At 41.9% G+C, this 18,314-nt stretch overlaps 1 protein-coding gene across 7 annotated transcripts in view; it reads left to right on the top strand.

Annotated features, from left to right (window-relative positions):
- The window catches only part of TBC1D19 (TBC1 domain family member 19), a 109,110-nt gene that overhangs the window by 54,280 nt on the left and 36,516 nt on the right, over nucleotides 1-18,314 (top strand). For 5 of the 7 annotated variants that reach the window (XM_084856971.1, XM_084856970.1, XM_084856975.1 and 2 more), the window contains 5 exons: nucleotides 3,870-3,932; nucleotides 8,157-8,241; nucleotides 9,820-9,864; nucleotides 16,731-16,763; nucleotides 17,694-17,803. In XM_084856971.1, coding sequence (XP_084713097.1) covers nucleotides 3,870-3,932; nucleotides 8,157-8,241; nucleotides 9,820-9,864; nucleotides 16,731-16,763; nucleotides 17,694-17,803 — 336 coding nt within the window. The remainder of the gene's footprint in view (nucleotides 1-3,869; nucleotides 3,933-8,156; nucleotides 8,242-9,819; nucleotides 9,865-16,730; nucleotides 16,764-17,693; nucleotides 17,804-18,314) is intronic. The other 2 variants (XR_014792184.1, XM_084856973.1) reach the window with 1 other exon arrangement.

Genomic DNA, 18,314 nt, shown 5'->3' with positions numbered 1-18,314 from the left:
TTCTTGATTGTTACGGCCTATGCTGTTACGTTTGTAACAAGGTTTATTTAACATTGCATGTTTTTGTTCGTAATATGCCCAGAGCACGCTTGTTATTGGGCGGATTATAAATAAAATAAATAAATATAAATGCATAGTACATTTCAGAGGTATTAATATCTTTAATATTTCTGTTGGTTTGTCCAATTAAGTCAACTTGTTTTGGAATGGAAAAGAAGGAAAGAAATGTGGATAGTTTGGTAGGGGCTGAGCAGGCTTCCTTCTTATCACATGGGTCCTACATTCCAGGCAGCACCTTTTTGTGGTTCTGCAGTGCTGGCAGCCCATCGTGTAGAGGGGATTCTATGCTTTCCCAGTAGCAGAGTTAAAAAAGAAAATAATTCTATCGATTGATCGTTTTGTTTGTTTGTCTTTAAGATGTATGCCCTGTCTTTCAGCTAGATGATCCTCAAGGCAGCTTACAATGGATTGCAATAATGTCAAACAAACAAAAACCTCTTACAGCAGCCCTTTGTCCTTTGGGTGATGGCTAGGGCAAGAGTGTGTTTCCTTCAATTCTGGAGTCCCAGGGCTACCGGAAGTTGGAGTAGGGTGTCCTGTTCTTTTGGCAGGGGGCAGGGGAGCAAGCTCTGTGCAGCTGTTTTTTCTCTGGCCACTCTTTGGGGTTGGTTTGGTCTTCCATTTGCCATGATGGTCTGGGAGATGCAGAGGGTACAACCTCCCAATGGCCCTTAATTTTCTGGTTGATGGTCAGGGTTTGACTCCATTCAATTCTGCAGTTGCAGAGCAAGTCATGACACTACTAATGATACTGGTTTTTCCTGTAGTTTTAATACACACTAATTTCACATGTTATAAAAATATGTGACATGTCCCTAAGGTTGACCAGAGGACTGGAAAGCAACCAGCATAACATCAGATTTTTAGAAAGGATCCAAGGGGAATCTGGGAATCTAAGCTAATCTGTTAGTTTAATGTCTGTTTTAGATAAGTTGATGGAAAGCATTATTAAAAATAAAATAATCAAGCATATAGGGAAAAAAAAGTCTTACTGAAGAAGAATCAACAGTGTTTTTGCAAAGGTAAATCCTGCCCCTCTCACACTCCTTGAATTTTTCGAGAGTGTGAACACGCATGTGGATAGCAGTGATCAGTAGACACTGTATGCTAGGACTTTCAGAAACCTTTTGACAGAGTCCGTCACCAAAGGCTTCTAAGGAAACTTAGAAAAAGAAGATGGGTCCTCTTTTGGATTGGTAACTGGTTAAAGAAGAGAATAGGAATAAATGGACAGTTTTCAAGATGGAGGGATCCCCTTAAGTGCAATCCCCTAACGATCTTTGAATCTGTGTTTTTTAACTTGTTCATAATGTTCTGGAATTAGGGGTGACCGATGAGATGGCCAGAGCCTCATCTACATGAGCTTTTTACTCTGGGGCAGCTGCAAGTCGAGGTCCCTCCGAGTAGATGACATCGTTCCAACATTGCAGCCATCCATGGTTTTCTCCTGGAAAATGTGGATTTCCAAGGAGGCGTTTTGCTGTGATGTTTTTCATTTGCTGTGGGTTTGCCATGGTTGCAAGCCGTCTGTCCCCTCCCCAGACCAACTTTGCATTTTGCAGTGGGCGTGTTGTAGGCATGCATAGTGCTTGTGTCACTTTGTGACGCCCCTTTACTCCCCCTGTCCCTTCGCAGCTGCGCAGTTACAGAGGCACTGACAGGTGTTTTCATTTATTTAATCACACTTTTGCACATTTTTGCAGCTTCGTATCTTCGCAGTGGTTGTTTTGGACTCAGTGCCCAAGGGCCGGGGGGCGGTCTTGGGGGAGAACCATCTTCGCTCTGGACACCATTTCCGAGTGATGGGTAGGCACGTACCGCTCACGCGAACCATCCCGGGAGTCTCAGGCTGGGGAACTGACAAACAGATGGCGTGGAAATGAAGGGACACAGAACACTCACTTTTTACCTAAGGAGGGATGGAAAGACACAACAGAACCCATAAAATACAAAACAGACACTGCAGTGTCACACCCCCACACTCATGGGACTGCACAGCTGCTCATTAAAGTATAATGGCAAAAAAAGGGCACGGCGGAGTCTGTTAGGAGAGCGTGCAGTAAATCACGAGTGTATATCACCAGAAGCTAATTCGAAGCTGCAATGCTGTGCATTTGCAACAGGGTGGGGTGTGTGAAAGTGGTGCCATGTAGATGGGGCCCAGGTTAGCTGATGACACCAAATTATTCAGGGTGGTAAAAAAAATGGATTGTGAAGAGCACCAAAAGGATATATCCAGTCTGGGTGAACAGGCAACAAAATGGCAAATGCAGTTCATTGTAAGTGTAAAATGATGCACGATGGAGTTAACACCCCCCCCCCCCTTACACATATACACTGATGGGGCAGAGTGACTAGGAAAGTAATCTTGGGGTTATGGTGGATAGCTCAATGAAAACCTCAACCAAGTGTGAGGCAGCTGTGAAAAATTCTGTGCTTGGGATCATTAGGAAAGAGATTGAAAATAAAGCGAACAGTATTGTAATGCCATTATGCAAATTTATGGTGTGACCATAGTTGGAGTACTGTAGAGCTCTACTTGCTGCACCTCAAAAATGATATTGTATAACTGAAAAAGGTGCAGAAAAGGGCTCCCAAAATTATCAGGGACTCTCTGGAGAAAAGGCAAGCATGGGAGGACACACACACATGGTAGAAGTGTAGAAAATTATGCAAGGTGTAGAAAAAGTGGATAAAGACAAGTTTTCCTCCCTCTCTCGTAATACTAGAACTCAGGGTCATCCCATGAAGCTGAATAGTGGGAGATTCAGGACAGATAAAAGGAAGGACTTCTTCACACAGCACATAGTTAAACTACAGAATTTGCTACTACAAGATGGCTACCAACTTAGATGGCTTTAAAAGGAGATTAGTCAAATTCATGGAGATAAGGCTATCAGTGGCTACTAGTCATGATGGTTTTGTGTTACCTCCAGGATCAGAAGCAGCATGCGCCTGAATACCAGTTGCTGAGGAACAAGAGTGGGAGAGGGCTATTTAGCTCATATCCTGCTTGTGGGCTTTCCGTAGGCATCTGTTCTGCCACTGTTAGAAGTAGGATGCTCGACCTGATAGGCCTTTGGTCTGAGCAATTTTGGATTCCATGCAAGAGATATTTGTAAATTCAAGCAGGTATATTTTGGCTGGAGATAAGGAAAAAATATTGCTTTAAAACTTTTCATCCATGTTTATATTTTATGGCTCGGGTCCAAGAAGCTGAGGTACTTGTGCTTGCACAGTATAATGTTTGAGATGGGAAAGCCCCGGACTTCTTTTGAAATATTCCTCAGTTTTAAAAATATTGCCATGTGTCATAAGGAGTGGGTATGAGGAAGCTTGCTGTGTGAGAAATATGAACCCAGAACTCACTTAGGTGTGCATGATTAGCTGTGCAGTTAATTGGATTCAGGCCTATATTCTTAAATATTGTGCTAGCTATCCTGAGTCTGTAATAGCTACGGAATACAATTAAAATGTTATTTGTAAGATAATTTGCATTCCCCCGCCCACTGGAATAGTGGGAAAACTACCATTGTTGAAAACTGATTAGAAGTGACATGATGAAATAAAGTATGAGGATATATGTGCCTAGCTTTCTTCCATTACAGTGTTAGGATGATGCTAATAGAATTTTTCAGTGTATTGAAAACCAGAAATTGACAACAGGTTTTGGCCAGTATGTGAAGGGAATGAGTCATTCGTCCTCCTGTAGCATTACCATACTGTGTTGTTATGCTTACACACTGCAAGAGCTTCCCAGATGGAAAATATGTCTCTCAGCTTCAATCTGTTATGGCTTTCGATTGCAGGATGTGAAGCTGACAGCCAGCAATGATGACTACTATTTTGTGTTTGAGGATTATTTATATCAGGTAAGTAATTACTGCTGTTGCAACAATTCATCGGTGGAAAAGTGGCATGTAATGTAGGGAACAATTAATTCCATGCATAGTATAAGCCAAATGAAAGTGGTAATACACAACAGTTGTTCCAAGTAGACTAACAACACAGTCCCATGCATGTCTACTCAAAAGTAAATTCCATTGTGTTCAGTGGAGTTTACCTCCAAGTAAGTGTAGATAGAATTGTAGCCTGAGTGCCTTACTGCTATAGTTGAATGGATCTATCAATCACTGGCTAGTAAGAAATCGCTCAGCTGTGCCTGTGGATTGCTAACATTTACCATAGATAGCTTTGATCCAGCAAAGTTGAAGATAACCAGTAGCCACTGACCAACATGATAAGTACTCATGTAAGTCACCTGTGGGATGGGGCGGGGTGTGCAATTTGGATTATTAGCTTCATTTGGTTTGCCCTCAATTATATGGATAAGTAGATCAAAAATAGAGTCCGGGAAGGGTTATGCTTTGGGATGCTAGATGCCTCTGTACTTTCAGTTAATGTTTCCTGGGAAATACTTGTAGTAGTAGATATGCAGCCTATTCAGAGTAACTTCAGGGAATAATAGGTTTTCCCCAATGTGACTATAGTACGTTCTTGCACATGAAGTAGAATGGAACAGATTCTGCATGCACAGAGCATCATATGCACATTGGAGTCCTGTGGAACTTTGGTTTGTGCCATTAATTTTGAAAATGCTGCTAATCAGTGGGCAGGGGAGAAGTAGTAGTACTGTTATTTTATATTTTATATAGGGCTATGAATATACATGGCGCTCTACAGAGTGATGTAAGCTGAAAAGGGGAAGGGTGTAGCCCTAAGCAACTTACACTCTAAATTTTGACATTGGATGAGCTGCAATATTGAGAGAGAAGAAAGGGAGAGGTAAGGGTTACAAGGAGGAATGTGAGCAAATGTGGTTACATGTATTAAAGTCTTGTTTCAGTTGGGAATGGAACTTAAAAGGCAAAAGCAAGGGTTTCACAGAAAGGGCAGGTTTTGAAAGGTGGGAGATATGTGGAACCACTTAGGAATTCTGAGAGAGATTTACTCCCAGAAGTAAATGCAAGTTTTAAAAGATTATAAATACTATGCTGCAGTCCCCTGTCCTAAGCCTTTGCACAGGAAAGGTTGTCTTCTTATATTTATATAATACCCACCCCAACCACTTGGGATGGGATAGTGTAAGTCTAAATAAAACAGCATCCATGATTTATTATCTTTGCTTCTAGTAAAGATAAGCCATCTAATTTGTATGGAATTGTCTATATTGCTTCTTTTAAATCTCTTTAAATGGAAGCTTATTACATTTGCAAGTTTCCTAATGTGCATTTGATTGCAATGTCAATATAAATGTCATGGGAGAAGCTTCTAATTTTCGTGGTACTTTCAACTCAATTAGTCATCGCTATTAGGGTGGGCTTGTCATTTTGTTCTTTGTAGTTACATAAAATAAGTTTTAAATCTTCTGACTGCTGAATATGCCACCCCTTAGAGGATAGACTAATCTGTGTAGTCCTGTGAATTTAGTGGGGGCACGAAACTATAACAAAAATTCATTCTTATCCTGCATTTTATAAATGCTGCCATTCATTAATTAAAAATTACCTAGCAGAATTTATACCACCAGTGCATCTTGAGCAATAATACAGTTATCTTAAATACTAATAGCAAATCCATTCTTCAAGTATAAATCCTTATTTAGCCAAAAAAGCACCACTCACACACAAGAAGGGAGGTATCAGCGGAAGTACCCCCCAAAGTTGTGTTTCTTTTTGAAAAGAAACCCTGAAGCACAGAGAACCCACTTAAGTGAAGAGTGAGCCTGCCTGCTGCCCATTTTCCTGCAGGACCCACTTGTAATCCTCAATAAGAATTTTGAAATAAGTATCTTGCTATGTTACTGTCATTCCTTTATGACATTCTGGGAAATATAGATACATTTCTAATTAAAAAATATGCTTCATACTCAAGAGAAGCTTCTTGATTGGCATCAGTATTAATAAACATTTTCCAGTTAGTGATTGCTTGACAGTTTTGATGGATGAAAGGCTCAAATACCGCTTTCCAAATGGATTAGCTCTGAAAAGCTAACAACAAAATGGACCCTTCTCTGGCAGAGTAAATAATCAGTTGGTATTCAAAGTCCTACAAGGCCGGGGGTTGGGGGAGGATGGATAAATATGCAAAGTCAGTTCATTCGTTCTCTCTCTCTCTCTCTCTCTCTCTCTCTCTCTGTCTCTCAATATATTCATATATATATATATATATATATATATATACCCAAAATGGTATGTTGTACATACCCTTGTATGTATAATTCGTCAAGGAAAATGTTAGTCGATACAAAAGGAAACAAATGAATTGACAGGAAATAAACAGAATTAAACTGTTTTGAAGGTTTGGCCACATCAATTTTAGGCAGCTAATGTAGGGATTAGTCATTTGCAGGGGAAAGTTAGTGGGCAGGAGGGGTTGCCTGACTGGTCCCATCCCACCTATATTCCCCTCGAAATGCCACTCTGGATGTTTTGCTGCTGTTGCTGCTGCTGCTGTTTTTTACTTAACCATTGCCTATGGGGAAAAAAGCCTGGGAGGAATTTTCAAGGCAAGATTGATTGGTAAGGGATGAGTTAAGTGCTTACGTGCCAATTTTCCCCTGCAAATCGCCCCTCTCTGCCCATATTCATGTTAACCAGCAGAAGATGCATGTTTGCCAGTATAATATGTACCTCTGTGCTGAGGCATATTTTGCTGGGAGCATTTGTTCTACCATGGTGCTAGGTTTGATTCAGCATCAGTAGGTTGATAACTGTATGAATGTAACAGAAGAGGTATATGTGTGAGTTTGTGCTCCTCAGTTGTGAGGAAACAACCTGCTCCCTCCATTTTTGTAATTCCTGATTACAGCTGTATCCCCATATCTCATACCATCAATGTAGTGGTGAAATTGAGTAGATTGGATTGCAAGCAATGTCGGTCCAGAGATGTCAAAACTCACCCTTGCTTACTCATGGAAAGACAGGGCTCACATTCTTCCTGAGGAAGGATGAGAAGCTATGTCTAGTTGCTACGTGGCAGGAAGTGGAACCTTTGCAAGTGGGTGACAAGCAAGAAGCAGCAGTCTGTGGATCTGCACTCTGAACTATGGCCAGCAATTTACTTTTCACTTTCTGGTCACCTCAGTTGTTATAAATTAGCTTTTAATTTTTCCTGGTTATTATTTCTTTGCTGGGTGTACTATATTTTAACAGTTTGGATAGGATCACAAGGTGATAAGTGATGTTGACTTTAAAGTGTGTGTTTAAGATAAAGGCACTTTGTTCTCCAAAAAAATGTAAATCTGCAAAATAGTAAGCGGTTCAAGAAGGTAAATCCATATCTCAGCTAGGAAATTATTATGTTCTCTATCAGAAGCACAGAGGTTTTTCCAAGACATTTTTGCTTTTCTTTGACAAATATAATTATCAAAAGACTGTGTTTATAAAAATATTAAACAAAAAGGAGCTGTCTGAGCGGATGATGCACAGTAAAACATTGCCATGGCATTGAAAGCATTCCGGGTAAAATGAAGGCAAGATAAACTGTGCTTCCTGCTCAGACTTACATTAGTTGCCTAAAAGGCCAGTTCTTTTGTTTAGATTTTCAAGAGATGGAAGCACTCCTGGAAATTAATTTGGTACAGTCCTGTATGTTTTCCCAGCAGGACAAATAGTAGTCCTGTGTGTGTGTGTGTGTGTGTGTGTGTGTGTGTGTGATTTAAGTCAGGGAAATGGTGTGTATGCAGTGGTGGTGGGGTTAACTCTTCCTCTGCAAGCATAGTGGCACTGATTCAGCTCGAGATTCCCCGTGGCTTCTTTCAATAAAAATGGGAAAACAGGAGACCTGATCATAGATCTTCTGTCCTGCATCTAATTTGGCTGTAAAAGTATGAGCAAACCTGTTTGAATTATATGCATCTTGCTCCAAGTCTGAGAGTCAGTTTGCATGTTACTGGGAACTCATGTATTTAAGTTCCCTTCTTCAAAGTATCCAGAATACAATTGTTGGGGCTGGATAGGCTAACCTAGTAGTGGCACTGTATTTTGTGACATATTTCCAGCAAAACCGAACTGCCAATTTTAGTGTGTGCCTTCAGTTAAAGATGATTTTATTCTCAGAGCAGTTTCTGATCATTCCTGTGTTGTTTTTTGCAGGTATTACTTTGTTTTTCTCGGGACACTTCAGTATTGGAACACTTTGCACACAATAGTGCTACTCCACCCAAGTCATACATTCGAGGTAAAGCAACAGATATTTTATTTATAGTAGTTATAAACCTTTATGTTATGTGTGACCCCCTTCTGGCCTGCTGCTGATCGCTGAGCTGGGATGTGGAACCAGATCTCCCTGGACCAAGTCTCAGCGGTCTTACGCACGATGTATTTGTGGCCCACAATAAACAGCCCCTGTTTGTGCTGCCTGCATTAGGACTACAAAAGCAAGGTTGTTGCCACACACCTTACAGTCTATGATATATGGCTGGTGGGCTACATCTGGCATAGTGGGTCACAAGTGGTGCAGGCATGACATAGGTTGGAACTACACATTGGACTGGTTCACACGATCATCGTCGGCTAAACCAGCCACAGTGTCCAGGTGTGATTCGCATAATCACCTGCCCAGCTGTGGCTTGTCATGTTGGCCGAACCTGAGCGGCAGGGCCTGTTTGAAGGGGAAACAACCCTCAAGTAACCCAACAGCATCCCCCCAAACAAGCCATGCTTCCTGGGTTTGAATGATGTGGCAAGCTGCGGCCGGGTGGGTAATTATGGAATCACACCCGGCCCGCACTGCGGCTTAAGCAAGCCACCACGGCTTGTTTATCCAACAAAGATCATGTGAATCAGGTCATTATGCATACTTCTATAGTTTTGTTTTCAGGCCTCTTTTTTCCTTCTGTACAATGCTGCCACTGACACTGCAATTTGAAGCAGAAGACCAGTATTTGGGAGAGGATGTTTTTAACTTTTCCCCCTTACTGTATTTTTCTGCTGACAGACCCCAGCTGCTTTTATCCTGAGGGAAAAAAAATATACACGTATCCCAACCTTTTTGCTGGTGATAATAAAGGCAGCTGGGATATGTATGCTTTTCCTGTTCTCTGTTTCCAGTTGTCTATGTGTGAATCATTTTAGCACTTTAAATAGCTGCAGTGTTTAGTATTATTTCTATGCTCATAAAAAAAAATGAAATCTACAAATGTATGTTTCCTACAAAATAGAATAATGGAATACTTGTGATCTTTGTGACAGCCATGGTGCCTGTGTGTGTATACACAAAGATAAACTTGTTGCTAAAGCCGGCCCAGGACCAATTCCAGCTTCACACAGGTGCTTTGAAATAAAAAAAATAAATAAAATAAAATTGCGGGAGATGTCTCCCATTGTGTCTGCTGTAGCACTCAGTATTTGAACCTGCTTTTGCTAAACAGTAAGTAAAGGAAGAACAAGATAACTCAGTTATCTTTCTCATCCATGACCAGCAGACTTGCCTGCATGTTGAGTTAGAAATGGAGAGCCCCAAAACATCCACCTTTAAAATACACTTAAGAGATTTGATGAGTCCTAATATATGTTTCATATAAGTTTAATACATGTTACATATATCTGTACAAAGCCCATTCATTGCTGCTGCTTATTTTGGTAGATTATTCTGAAGATTGCTCTGTTTTGCAGCTCCGTAGGGTTGTACTATCATTCTTCCTAACCTCCCAATTATATTTCATTCTCTTCAGTGCGTCAGATCTACATTTTAAAGTTGAAAAAACCTTGTATTCTCTTGCAGTATGTAATTGTTTATTTTCTGTACTTTTCACAGGGAAACTTGGAATGGAAGAATATGCTGTATTTTATCCACCCAATGGTAAAGAAGTTATACTGTTGCGTCCTCTAGTGGGAAAAGGGAAAACTGCAGCAATTTCAGTGAATTTTTATAAATTATATATTGTACTTGTACTGTTGAGAGAGACAGCAGGGTTTGGTGGAGGGTTCCCCCTCCTCTTCTCTTTTTTCAGAGAGTTGACAGCAGTAAAATAGAGCCATTTTTGTCTATGGTCAACCCAGTATTTGTGCATGCAGAATCCCACTATTGTCTCTAGCTGAAAAGGTTTTGTAGTACTTAAATGCATGAACACTTTTTCCAGAGAATGGAAGTGAGAGAAAAGAAATTGCATATATCCCATGAGTAAGAATACTATTTTCTAGTCACTGAAAACAACAACCCTTCTTGTTTCTCCAGGATGATACGGTATATTATTTCATTTGCTGCTACCCTCACCCCTCATTTGAGTGTGTGCGTTTCTCTAGTTTTAAGGAGTAACTTGAAACACACACACACACACACACACACACACATACACACATTATTTCCTGGTCTCCTTGTTTTGCAGGCTTCTTTTATGTAGTCAGAATGTGCTCTTTTCTTTATTCCTTGTACTGTATTCTTTTTTCTCCTTTCCTCTCTTGATACAATTTACTTTTCTTTTTTCAATGCTTCCAGTGCTCCAAGGCGGTCAGTGTGAGAAATTCTAGGCAGGAATTTTTTGTTAGCTTCCTTTCCCCTTGGCCAGGATCCCATTATATTTGTTCTTCGCCTTTCTCACCCAACTTGACTTTACAAACGATGATGAACAGACTTCTCAAATTTGACATATTCCCCTCCCCCACCATCACCTTTTCTTGAATGTAATAGTTCAGAATCATTGTGCAGTACCAAGAATGCTGTTTCTGCCAATCTTCCAAGTGGAACAAGGTTCTGAAATATTAGTTTTTAGTGTATGTGTAATCATTCAGATTGACCGCGGTGGCTTAGTGATTAAGACGCTGAACTGCAGACTGGAAGGTCGGCAGGTCAGCAGTTCGAGACCTGAGTGCTGCGTGACGGAGTGAGCTCCCGTCTTCAGTCCCAGCTTCTGCCAACCTAGCAGTTCGAAAGCAAGAAATTGCAAGTAGATAAATAGGTACCGCCTCGGCGGGAAAGGTAACAGCGTTCCGTGCACCTCGGTGTTCAGTCAAGCCGGCCACATGACCACGGAAGCGTCTTCGGACAGCGCTGGCTCTTCGGCTTAGAAACGGGGATGAGCACCGCACCCTAGAGTCGGACACGACTGGTTGGGGACACCTTTACCTTTTTAATCATTCAGAGCTTTACTTAAATACTTTTAGTTAGAAAGAAAGAGAGAGAGAAAGAACAGTCCAATAGTTTTTTCCTACCTGGATGCAATAATTCTGCAAGGTTACATTTCACCTGTACTTTCAACAGGTGTACACCACCGCAATCGGCTTAGAAACGGGGATGAGCACCACACCCTAGAGTCGGACACGACTGGTTGGGGACACCTTTACCTTTTTAATCATTCAGAGCTTTACTTAAATACTTTTAGTTAGAAAGAAAGAGAGAGAGAGAGAGAGAGAGAACAGTCCAATAGTTTTTTCCTACCTGGATGCAATAATTCTGCAAGGTTACATTTCACCTGTACTTTCAACAGGTGTACGCCACCGCAAGAACCCTGCAAAGGAAATTCAGTTGTTTTTGTCTTTTAAACGAGATTGGCAACTGGTCTTTCTTCTAAACATGCAGGAGTTCTTTTGAGTGACTTTACCCCCATCTTTAAGTCCAAGTGGAAGAATCCGTGGCAAGAGCTGTGGAAAGGCCAGGCCAGCAATAAGTGTCTTGAGTTGAAACCAGCACTTTGATTGTAGTCAAATATGTCCTTAAGAACTGAAGGAAATTGTCTTTGCTTGGTTAAGGACTGGTACAGAGTCCCTACCCATCAGTAACTATAGAAGGGGGAGCCTCAGCCATGTGCACAGCTTGTAGTGTTCCCCTCATGGTTAAACGTGTCCACATTTCTCAAGTGCATGGCAGGCTTTTCTGCTCCAGACCAAGCTTCCCTTCTGGGTGACAGTGTTCATTTACAAGTGTTGTTCAGGTTTCTGAGCTCTGTCTGGTTCTCTCTTTTTCAGACTGTGTTTGAAATATTAGGAAGAAGTTGCAATAAGACTAGTGTATGGCGCAATATGGCCATAAACATCGATATATTTACCTAACTTCAGCTGCCTTCTCAATTGTGCAAATCGTCGCAGCCCAGGGAAATTCTTTCATAGCATGCTGCATGGGGCTAGTACTAATGGAGAGAATGCTCTGTGGTGGGCACGTGCTGTTCATACAGACGGTTCCAGGTTCAGTCTCTGGCATCTCCAGTTCAAAGGATCATGTTGACGACTCCAGTGTGCAGCTGTGTTACGTAGCATGTGTCTGGGTGAGCCCCAGCCCCTGAAGCCCAGTCCACTGACATCTGGCCCACATTTCTAAAAATCAGCAATCGCATAGCAACATCCCAGTTGCTTCTTTTGCAAACCCATTTTGAGGAAGGCTTTTGTGACCCTGCAAGCTGGCAGGGGGACAAAAGAAGTCTCAAAAGACCCCATGTTCATCACTAGCTAAGATGGTAGGATAAGCTAAGCCTTGCAAGGTGGCAGCAGCAGCTTATAATAGTCTCAGTCCTGCGGTATGGAACTTCTCTGCCTCTTAGATCAATTGGTCCCCCCTCCCGCAACTTTTTGAGAAGCTTCTTTGAACACTTGATTTTGTGGTACTGCAGTCTTAACTTTTGCCATTCTTCAAACGTATTAATGAACCCTTGATAACTTCAAGATCATGGCTCCCCTTATGTGAAAATAAAAATTAAGTGCACTTTTTTTCTTTTTACAGAAGGAGAGCCAGAATCATGCATGAGTTTGTGGTTCCACCATTACCCTGCCAACATGAATAGACCTTGTGTGAACAGTTTTTTCCTCAGGTCATCCGCAGGGTGTATCAGAACCATCTTAAAGATCTATTCCCATTTGCTTCCTTGTTGCTGAAGCATAGATTTAGCTATTTTAAGTTGGGCAACGTCTGAAAGGTTTGGTCAGTCTGTGCTCTTTGGGTTTGTTTACATTATGGGTGGTATCTCATAGTGGAGTTTCCTGCTCCGTTCCATGTAGGGAAACACCCGAACAGAACTTCCTTCTTGCATGAGCATAGCATTCTCCTGTTCACAGAAGAGAAAGGGGAAGTACTGTTGGGCAGTAGGCTGCTATATTTTGATCTATGAGTCCCTAGCACAAGGCAGTGTAGGATTAATGGCCCGCAACTATCCACACTGGGGATTGGGGTGTATGTGTGTGAAAATCTGTCAGTGGTAGTTCCAATGGAAGGAATTAAGTAGTAGGATTGCTTCAGTGCCAGAGAGTGAAATTTGTACCTGAAAATGGAAATCTACTGGAATAACTAAATCCCACTTCTCTGTGGGATTTGTTAACATTAAAAATAAATCTCCCAGATTCTAAGATAAGACAGAATGGTCATGTACCTCTTAGAGTGGCTCACAATATTTAAAACCACAATTCAATATAAAATAATACATTCAATACAAGTACAATAAAAATACAGAGACAGAGACTATAGATTAAACAACCTTTAGATGAAAGAAACATGTAACATGCTAAAGATTGCCAGACTAAAAATGTCCTTCCCAACTGGCAAAAGACATCCAAACAGGGGCCATCTGTACTTTATGGAGCAAGGTCTTCCACAGTATTGGTGCAGCCACTGAGATAGCCCTGTCTCTTGTCACTATCAATCATGCCTCCACCCTAGGTGGAACACAGAGAAGGGCCTCTCTTTCTGATCTTAGAGAACAGGCGTTCTGTTCTCTAAGGTGGTGTGGGAGGAAGTGGTCCTTTAGGTATCCAGGAGCCAAGCCATTTAGGGCTTTAAATCACCAACCCTTTGAATTGTGAGTGGAATCAACCTGGCAACCAGTGCAGACATTGCAGGATAGGTGTAATGTGATCCCATTGGTGTGGGCCCGCTAACATCCTTGCAGCTGCATCCTGGTCCAACTGCAGCTTCTGAAAACTCTTCAAAGGTAACCCCATGTAGAGTGTGTTACAGTAATCCAATCTTGATGTAATTTAGGCATGTATTACTGTAGCCTGATCTGACATCTTCAGGAACAGGTGCAGCTGGTGCACCAGCCAAAGCTGGGTAAAGGCACTCCTGGCCATTACAGCAACCTGGTTATCTAGATGCAAAGCTAAGTCCAAGAGCATCCGCAAAGGGGAGTACAACTCCATCAAAAACAGGTTGAATTCCTGGTGTCCATCCAGCAGAGCTATTTCAGAGTCTGTCTCCCTTCTGACAAGGAGCACACCTGTCTTGTCTGGATTAAGCTTCAGTTTTTTAGTCCTAGTCCATCTTACCACTGCTTCAAGCACTGGTTGAGAACTCCAGTAGCTTCCTTAGTATTTGATGAAAAAGATAAATAGAGCTGTGTGTCGTCCACATATTGGTGACAACACACTCTAAAATCTTGGGTCTCTCCATGTGGTTCCATAGAAATCTTAAATAACATGGGGGAAAGAATAGATTTCCATGGGACATCATATACCAGTGGCCAAGATGTTGAACAGCTGTCCCCCAACATCACCTTCTGGAACTGACCCCCAAGGAAGTACCAGAACCACGCAGAACAATGCCTCCGAGGTCCATCATTGCAAGTGGTCCAGGGGGATACTATGGTTGATGGTATCAGATGGCATGAACCAACTGGGATATGCACTTCCCATTTAAGTCCCAGTGTAGATTGTCTACAAAGGCAACCAAATCTGTTTCAGTCCCCAAACCAGACCTGAAACCAGACTGAGTTGAGTCTAGATAATTAATTTCATCCAAAATCTCTGGAGCTGAGGTGCTGTTGGTTGCATAGCTCAAGTACTTCACTGAGGAATGGGGAAATTTGAAACTAGCTTGGAATTACCCCGTGTGGTGGTATCCAGAGAGGGCTTTTTCAGTAAAGTACTGCAGTACTACAGCGGTGTTTTATACTGGATTGAACTACACTCTCCTGTAAGGAAGCAGTTACCACTCTTCTTACCCACTCAGCCGAGCCTCCCTTGGCTGTCTTAACCAGCCAAGGAGGGCAAGGATCAAGCATACAAGTGGTTGGTTTTGTATTACCAAGAATCTTGTCAACATCCTCAGGATGTACAAATTGAAAGCTATCCAACACAACTGGACAAGCAGATGCCAGAGGCACATCATTAGAAACTGCTACAGTAATAGCATCCACGTGTCTACTAAAATTGTCATAGCAGGCAAACTGAGCCCTCCTCAACTCCTTGATGTAATAGGCCTTTCAGCACTTGGAATCGCTCCACTGGATAACTCTATGTGGATACAATAGTAGCGGAATAATGTGGTTTCTTTTCCACCATCATTGCCACAATGTAGACCGTAATAAAGGCTCTAGCCTGGGTTTGGTTAAGTTCATCCTGAGTTTTTCTCCATCATTGCTCTGTTCATTGACCCTGCTGCTCCATTGCCCTGAGCTGTCTAGAAAACCAGGAAGCCTGGTTGGCTCCATTAGTAGGGAGAAGCCATTGTGACAACCACCTGGGTCATTTCCCTGTCCCAGAGATCAGTGAGGGCTTCAATAGGATCAGCAGCTCAAGCAGTAGGAAACTCCCCCAGGGCAGTCAGGAAACCATTTGGTTAAGAAGGTCCAAAGATGGACCTTCTTAATAGATCCTCCTGCCCTGTGAAAGTTAAGAGCTCCTATACGTCTAAACCCAAACAGGTGGTGGTCTCTCCATGACCAAATACTGTCCCTCCATATTCAGTCATCTTCCCCCCATCCAGGACAAAAAAAAAAAAAAACAAGACTAGAGTATGTCCTGCTATATGAGTGGAGCATGATATATTTTGGGACAGCTCCACAGTTGCCATGTGGCCGTAAAGTCCTGAGCCACCCCCAACAAGACTCTGCATCAGGAGAGCAAGCCTATCCAATGCACGGTGGGAGAAACGCAGAAGGGATCTTCTCCTCCGTGCTCCAGCTGCCCTGCATTCATGGCTAGATGGCCGATTTTGGCTGTCTAACTGCGGGACGTCGGAGCACGGGATGAGGAGGCTGGATGACACATAGGAAGTGTATTGGCAGTTCTGAACTCCCTACCCCACCTGCGGGGAACACCCCCTTTTGCCCCGCTTCCTGCTGCTCTTACGAGCGCAGAGCGCAGGATGATCCACGCCGCCTATGAGGCGACGAGGATGGGGTGGTGGGCGGTTCTGTGGGAACTGCCCAATCCTATGGCCGTCTAGCAGCTGACTAGCGGCCATAGGATTGTGCCCTTAGTACCATTTGGGAGACTCCCAATACTACCATTTAAAAAAATGCATGCATGTTGTGGAAGATGGGTCTTCCTTTTGAAGTCATTTATATTGGGTTTTTTAAAATGAAATAATTTATATTTGGATACAAAAGTGCAAAATCTTGTGTATATATTTAGCCACTTCTGTGGGTTTAAAGCAACCCTGCAGAATTTGTGACCCATTACATTGACTGTAACTCACCAACCATGTATTGGGGCCTGCCAGATGCTTGCTAATGCCTCCCCCCCACCTTTTTTTTTTTTACAGTATCTGGTCATCAACAAAAAGAGGAGGTTTATTGAATCACTGGTTGGCCACCATAAATGAATGGTGGGATGCATTGAACTTGGTGGGTCACATGTCATGTGAACAACTACAGCGTTCAGGAAAACCGTTATTAGCTCACATCCATAGGGTTAAAGATGTGCTTATGAAATGTTTTGTGGAAACAAAGCCTGATTTTTCTTACAGAGTTCTTAAATCATGAACAATGCTGACAGTTAGTAAAATGGAACACCTTTCTTTTGTAGGTGTAATCCCTTTCCATGGGTTTTCAATGTATGGTAAGTGATTCTTTAATACAAGCATCAGAACTAGAAATTATGTATGATTAATTGAATAAGGAAATGCATTTATGCATGTTGGCTTTTCCTTTTGAAATCATTTGTATGTCGGCTACACATTTGGAATGTTTTTGTCATGTAGCTGATTTGTGATTTATGCACTCCTTTTGTGGAGGGCCATCTCCAGATAGGCTTGCCATCATTATCATTCCTGGAGGTCTGGAAGAGACCCAGGTGGATTGCTCACCTGTGTTTGAGCCCTTTGATATCATTGCTAGTAATTGGGCTGTTGGGTAGGTCAGCTCCTATATTAAGCTTGTCTATCATGACCTGAGGAATCCTTGGTGGATAATGGGGCCCCTTGGTCATTATTGGAAGAAGAGTCTACCTTGCACCTGCTCGAGAGGCTGCTTCTGAGCTTGTAACCAGGTTAGGTTTGCATGGAGGTGCTGTTTTTGTCAACTGTCACCTTCCTCTGGACAGTATTCGTGTGCCTGCCCCAATTCCTTCACTGGTTGACAGCTTGGAAAAGCACCAGTGCTATTACAGAAATTAGTGTGACTGCATATGTGCAACCCATGTGTTGGTCCTAATTCACACAAATGATGCCTTCAAGTGAATCTGGACCAGCTATGAGACTAGCACTCCCGAAATGTTCACATGTGTGAACTGGCCCATAACTGTTCCATGTATTATAAAGAGCACAATCTGAATTAGTCTTAAAAGAAGTGGTAAATCATGATTGTTCCATAGCTGTGGCTGCATCAGCACACTTTCTGCACTTAATTCTAACTCCAAAAAAGATTGGAATTCTTTCAGAATATGCATCTTGAGTTTTACTTTTTTATTGGCATATTTTATGCATTTTGTCATTTGACTGTTGTATGCATTTTGCAGCGCTGAGATAACAAATATCTTTTATCCTTTCAGTTGCTCCACTTTGTTTTCTGTACAATGAACCTTCCAAGTTGTATCAGATATTTCGTGAAATATATGTGCGTTATTTCTTCAGACTTCATTCCATCTCTTCTCATCCTTCTGTAAGTTTATGTTGAACAAATTTAATTTGTACCTCCTGTTTCAGAATAATTGCATACATTAGCATAACCAGGTTCAGGGAAGGTTAGCACTGGTAGGCGACATATATACTGAAATAAATAAACCAGTAAAGAGAAATGTATCTGTATATTGTGCCCTTTTCTGAAAGCTCAGAGTCACTTTATAAACACATCTTACCTTTATGGGACTTGTGTAAAAATGCCTCCGTGCTATTGATAAAATCTCTTGTCTGTAGCATATGAACATATGCAGCTGTCTTACACTGTCAAATTACTGGTCCATCTACCTCAGTATTATCTCCTTAGATTGTCAGTAGCAATCCAAGGTCTCTGGCAGATGTCTTTCCCGCCCAGGTGAGATAATTTAACTAGAGGTGGTAGAGATTGAAACAAAGCAATACTATGCTCTATGGTTCCTCTCCAAATTAAAAAGTGCCTGTGGCACTTTAAAGAGAATGGCCTAGTTTGCATGTCACAATAACCCAGATTTTGT

Source organism: Heloderma suspectum, chromosome 5 (assembly GCF_057233095.1).
Source record: "Heloderma suspectum isolate Gila_16-S chromosome 5, 16-S_ref, whole genome shotgun sequence".
Taxonomy (NCBI): domain Eukaryota; kingdom Metazoa; phylum Chordata; class Lepidosauria; order Squamata; family Helodermatidae; genus Heloderma; species Heloderma suspectum.
The sequence above is the reverse complement of the archived record's forward strand: the minus strand, read 5'-3'. Positions and strand labels throughout refer to the sequence as shown.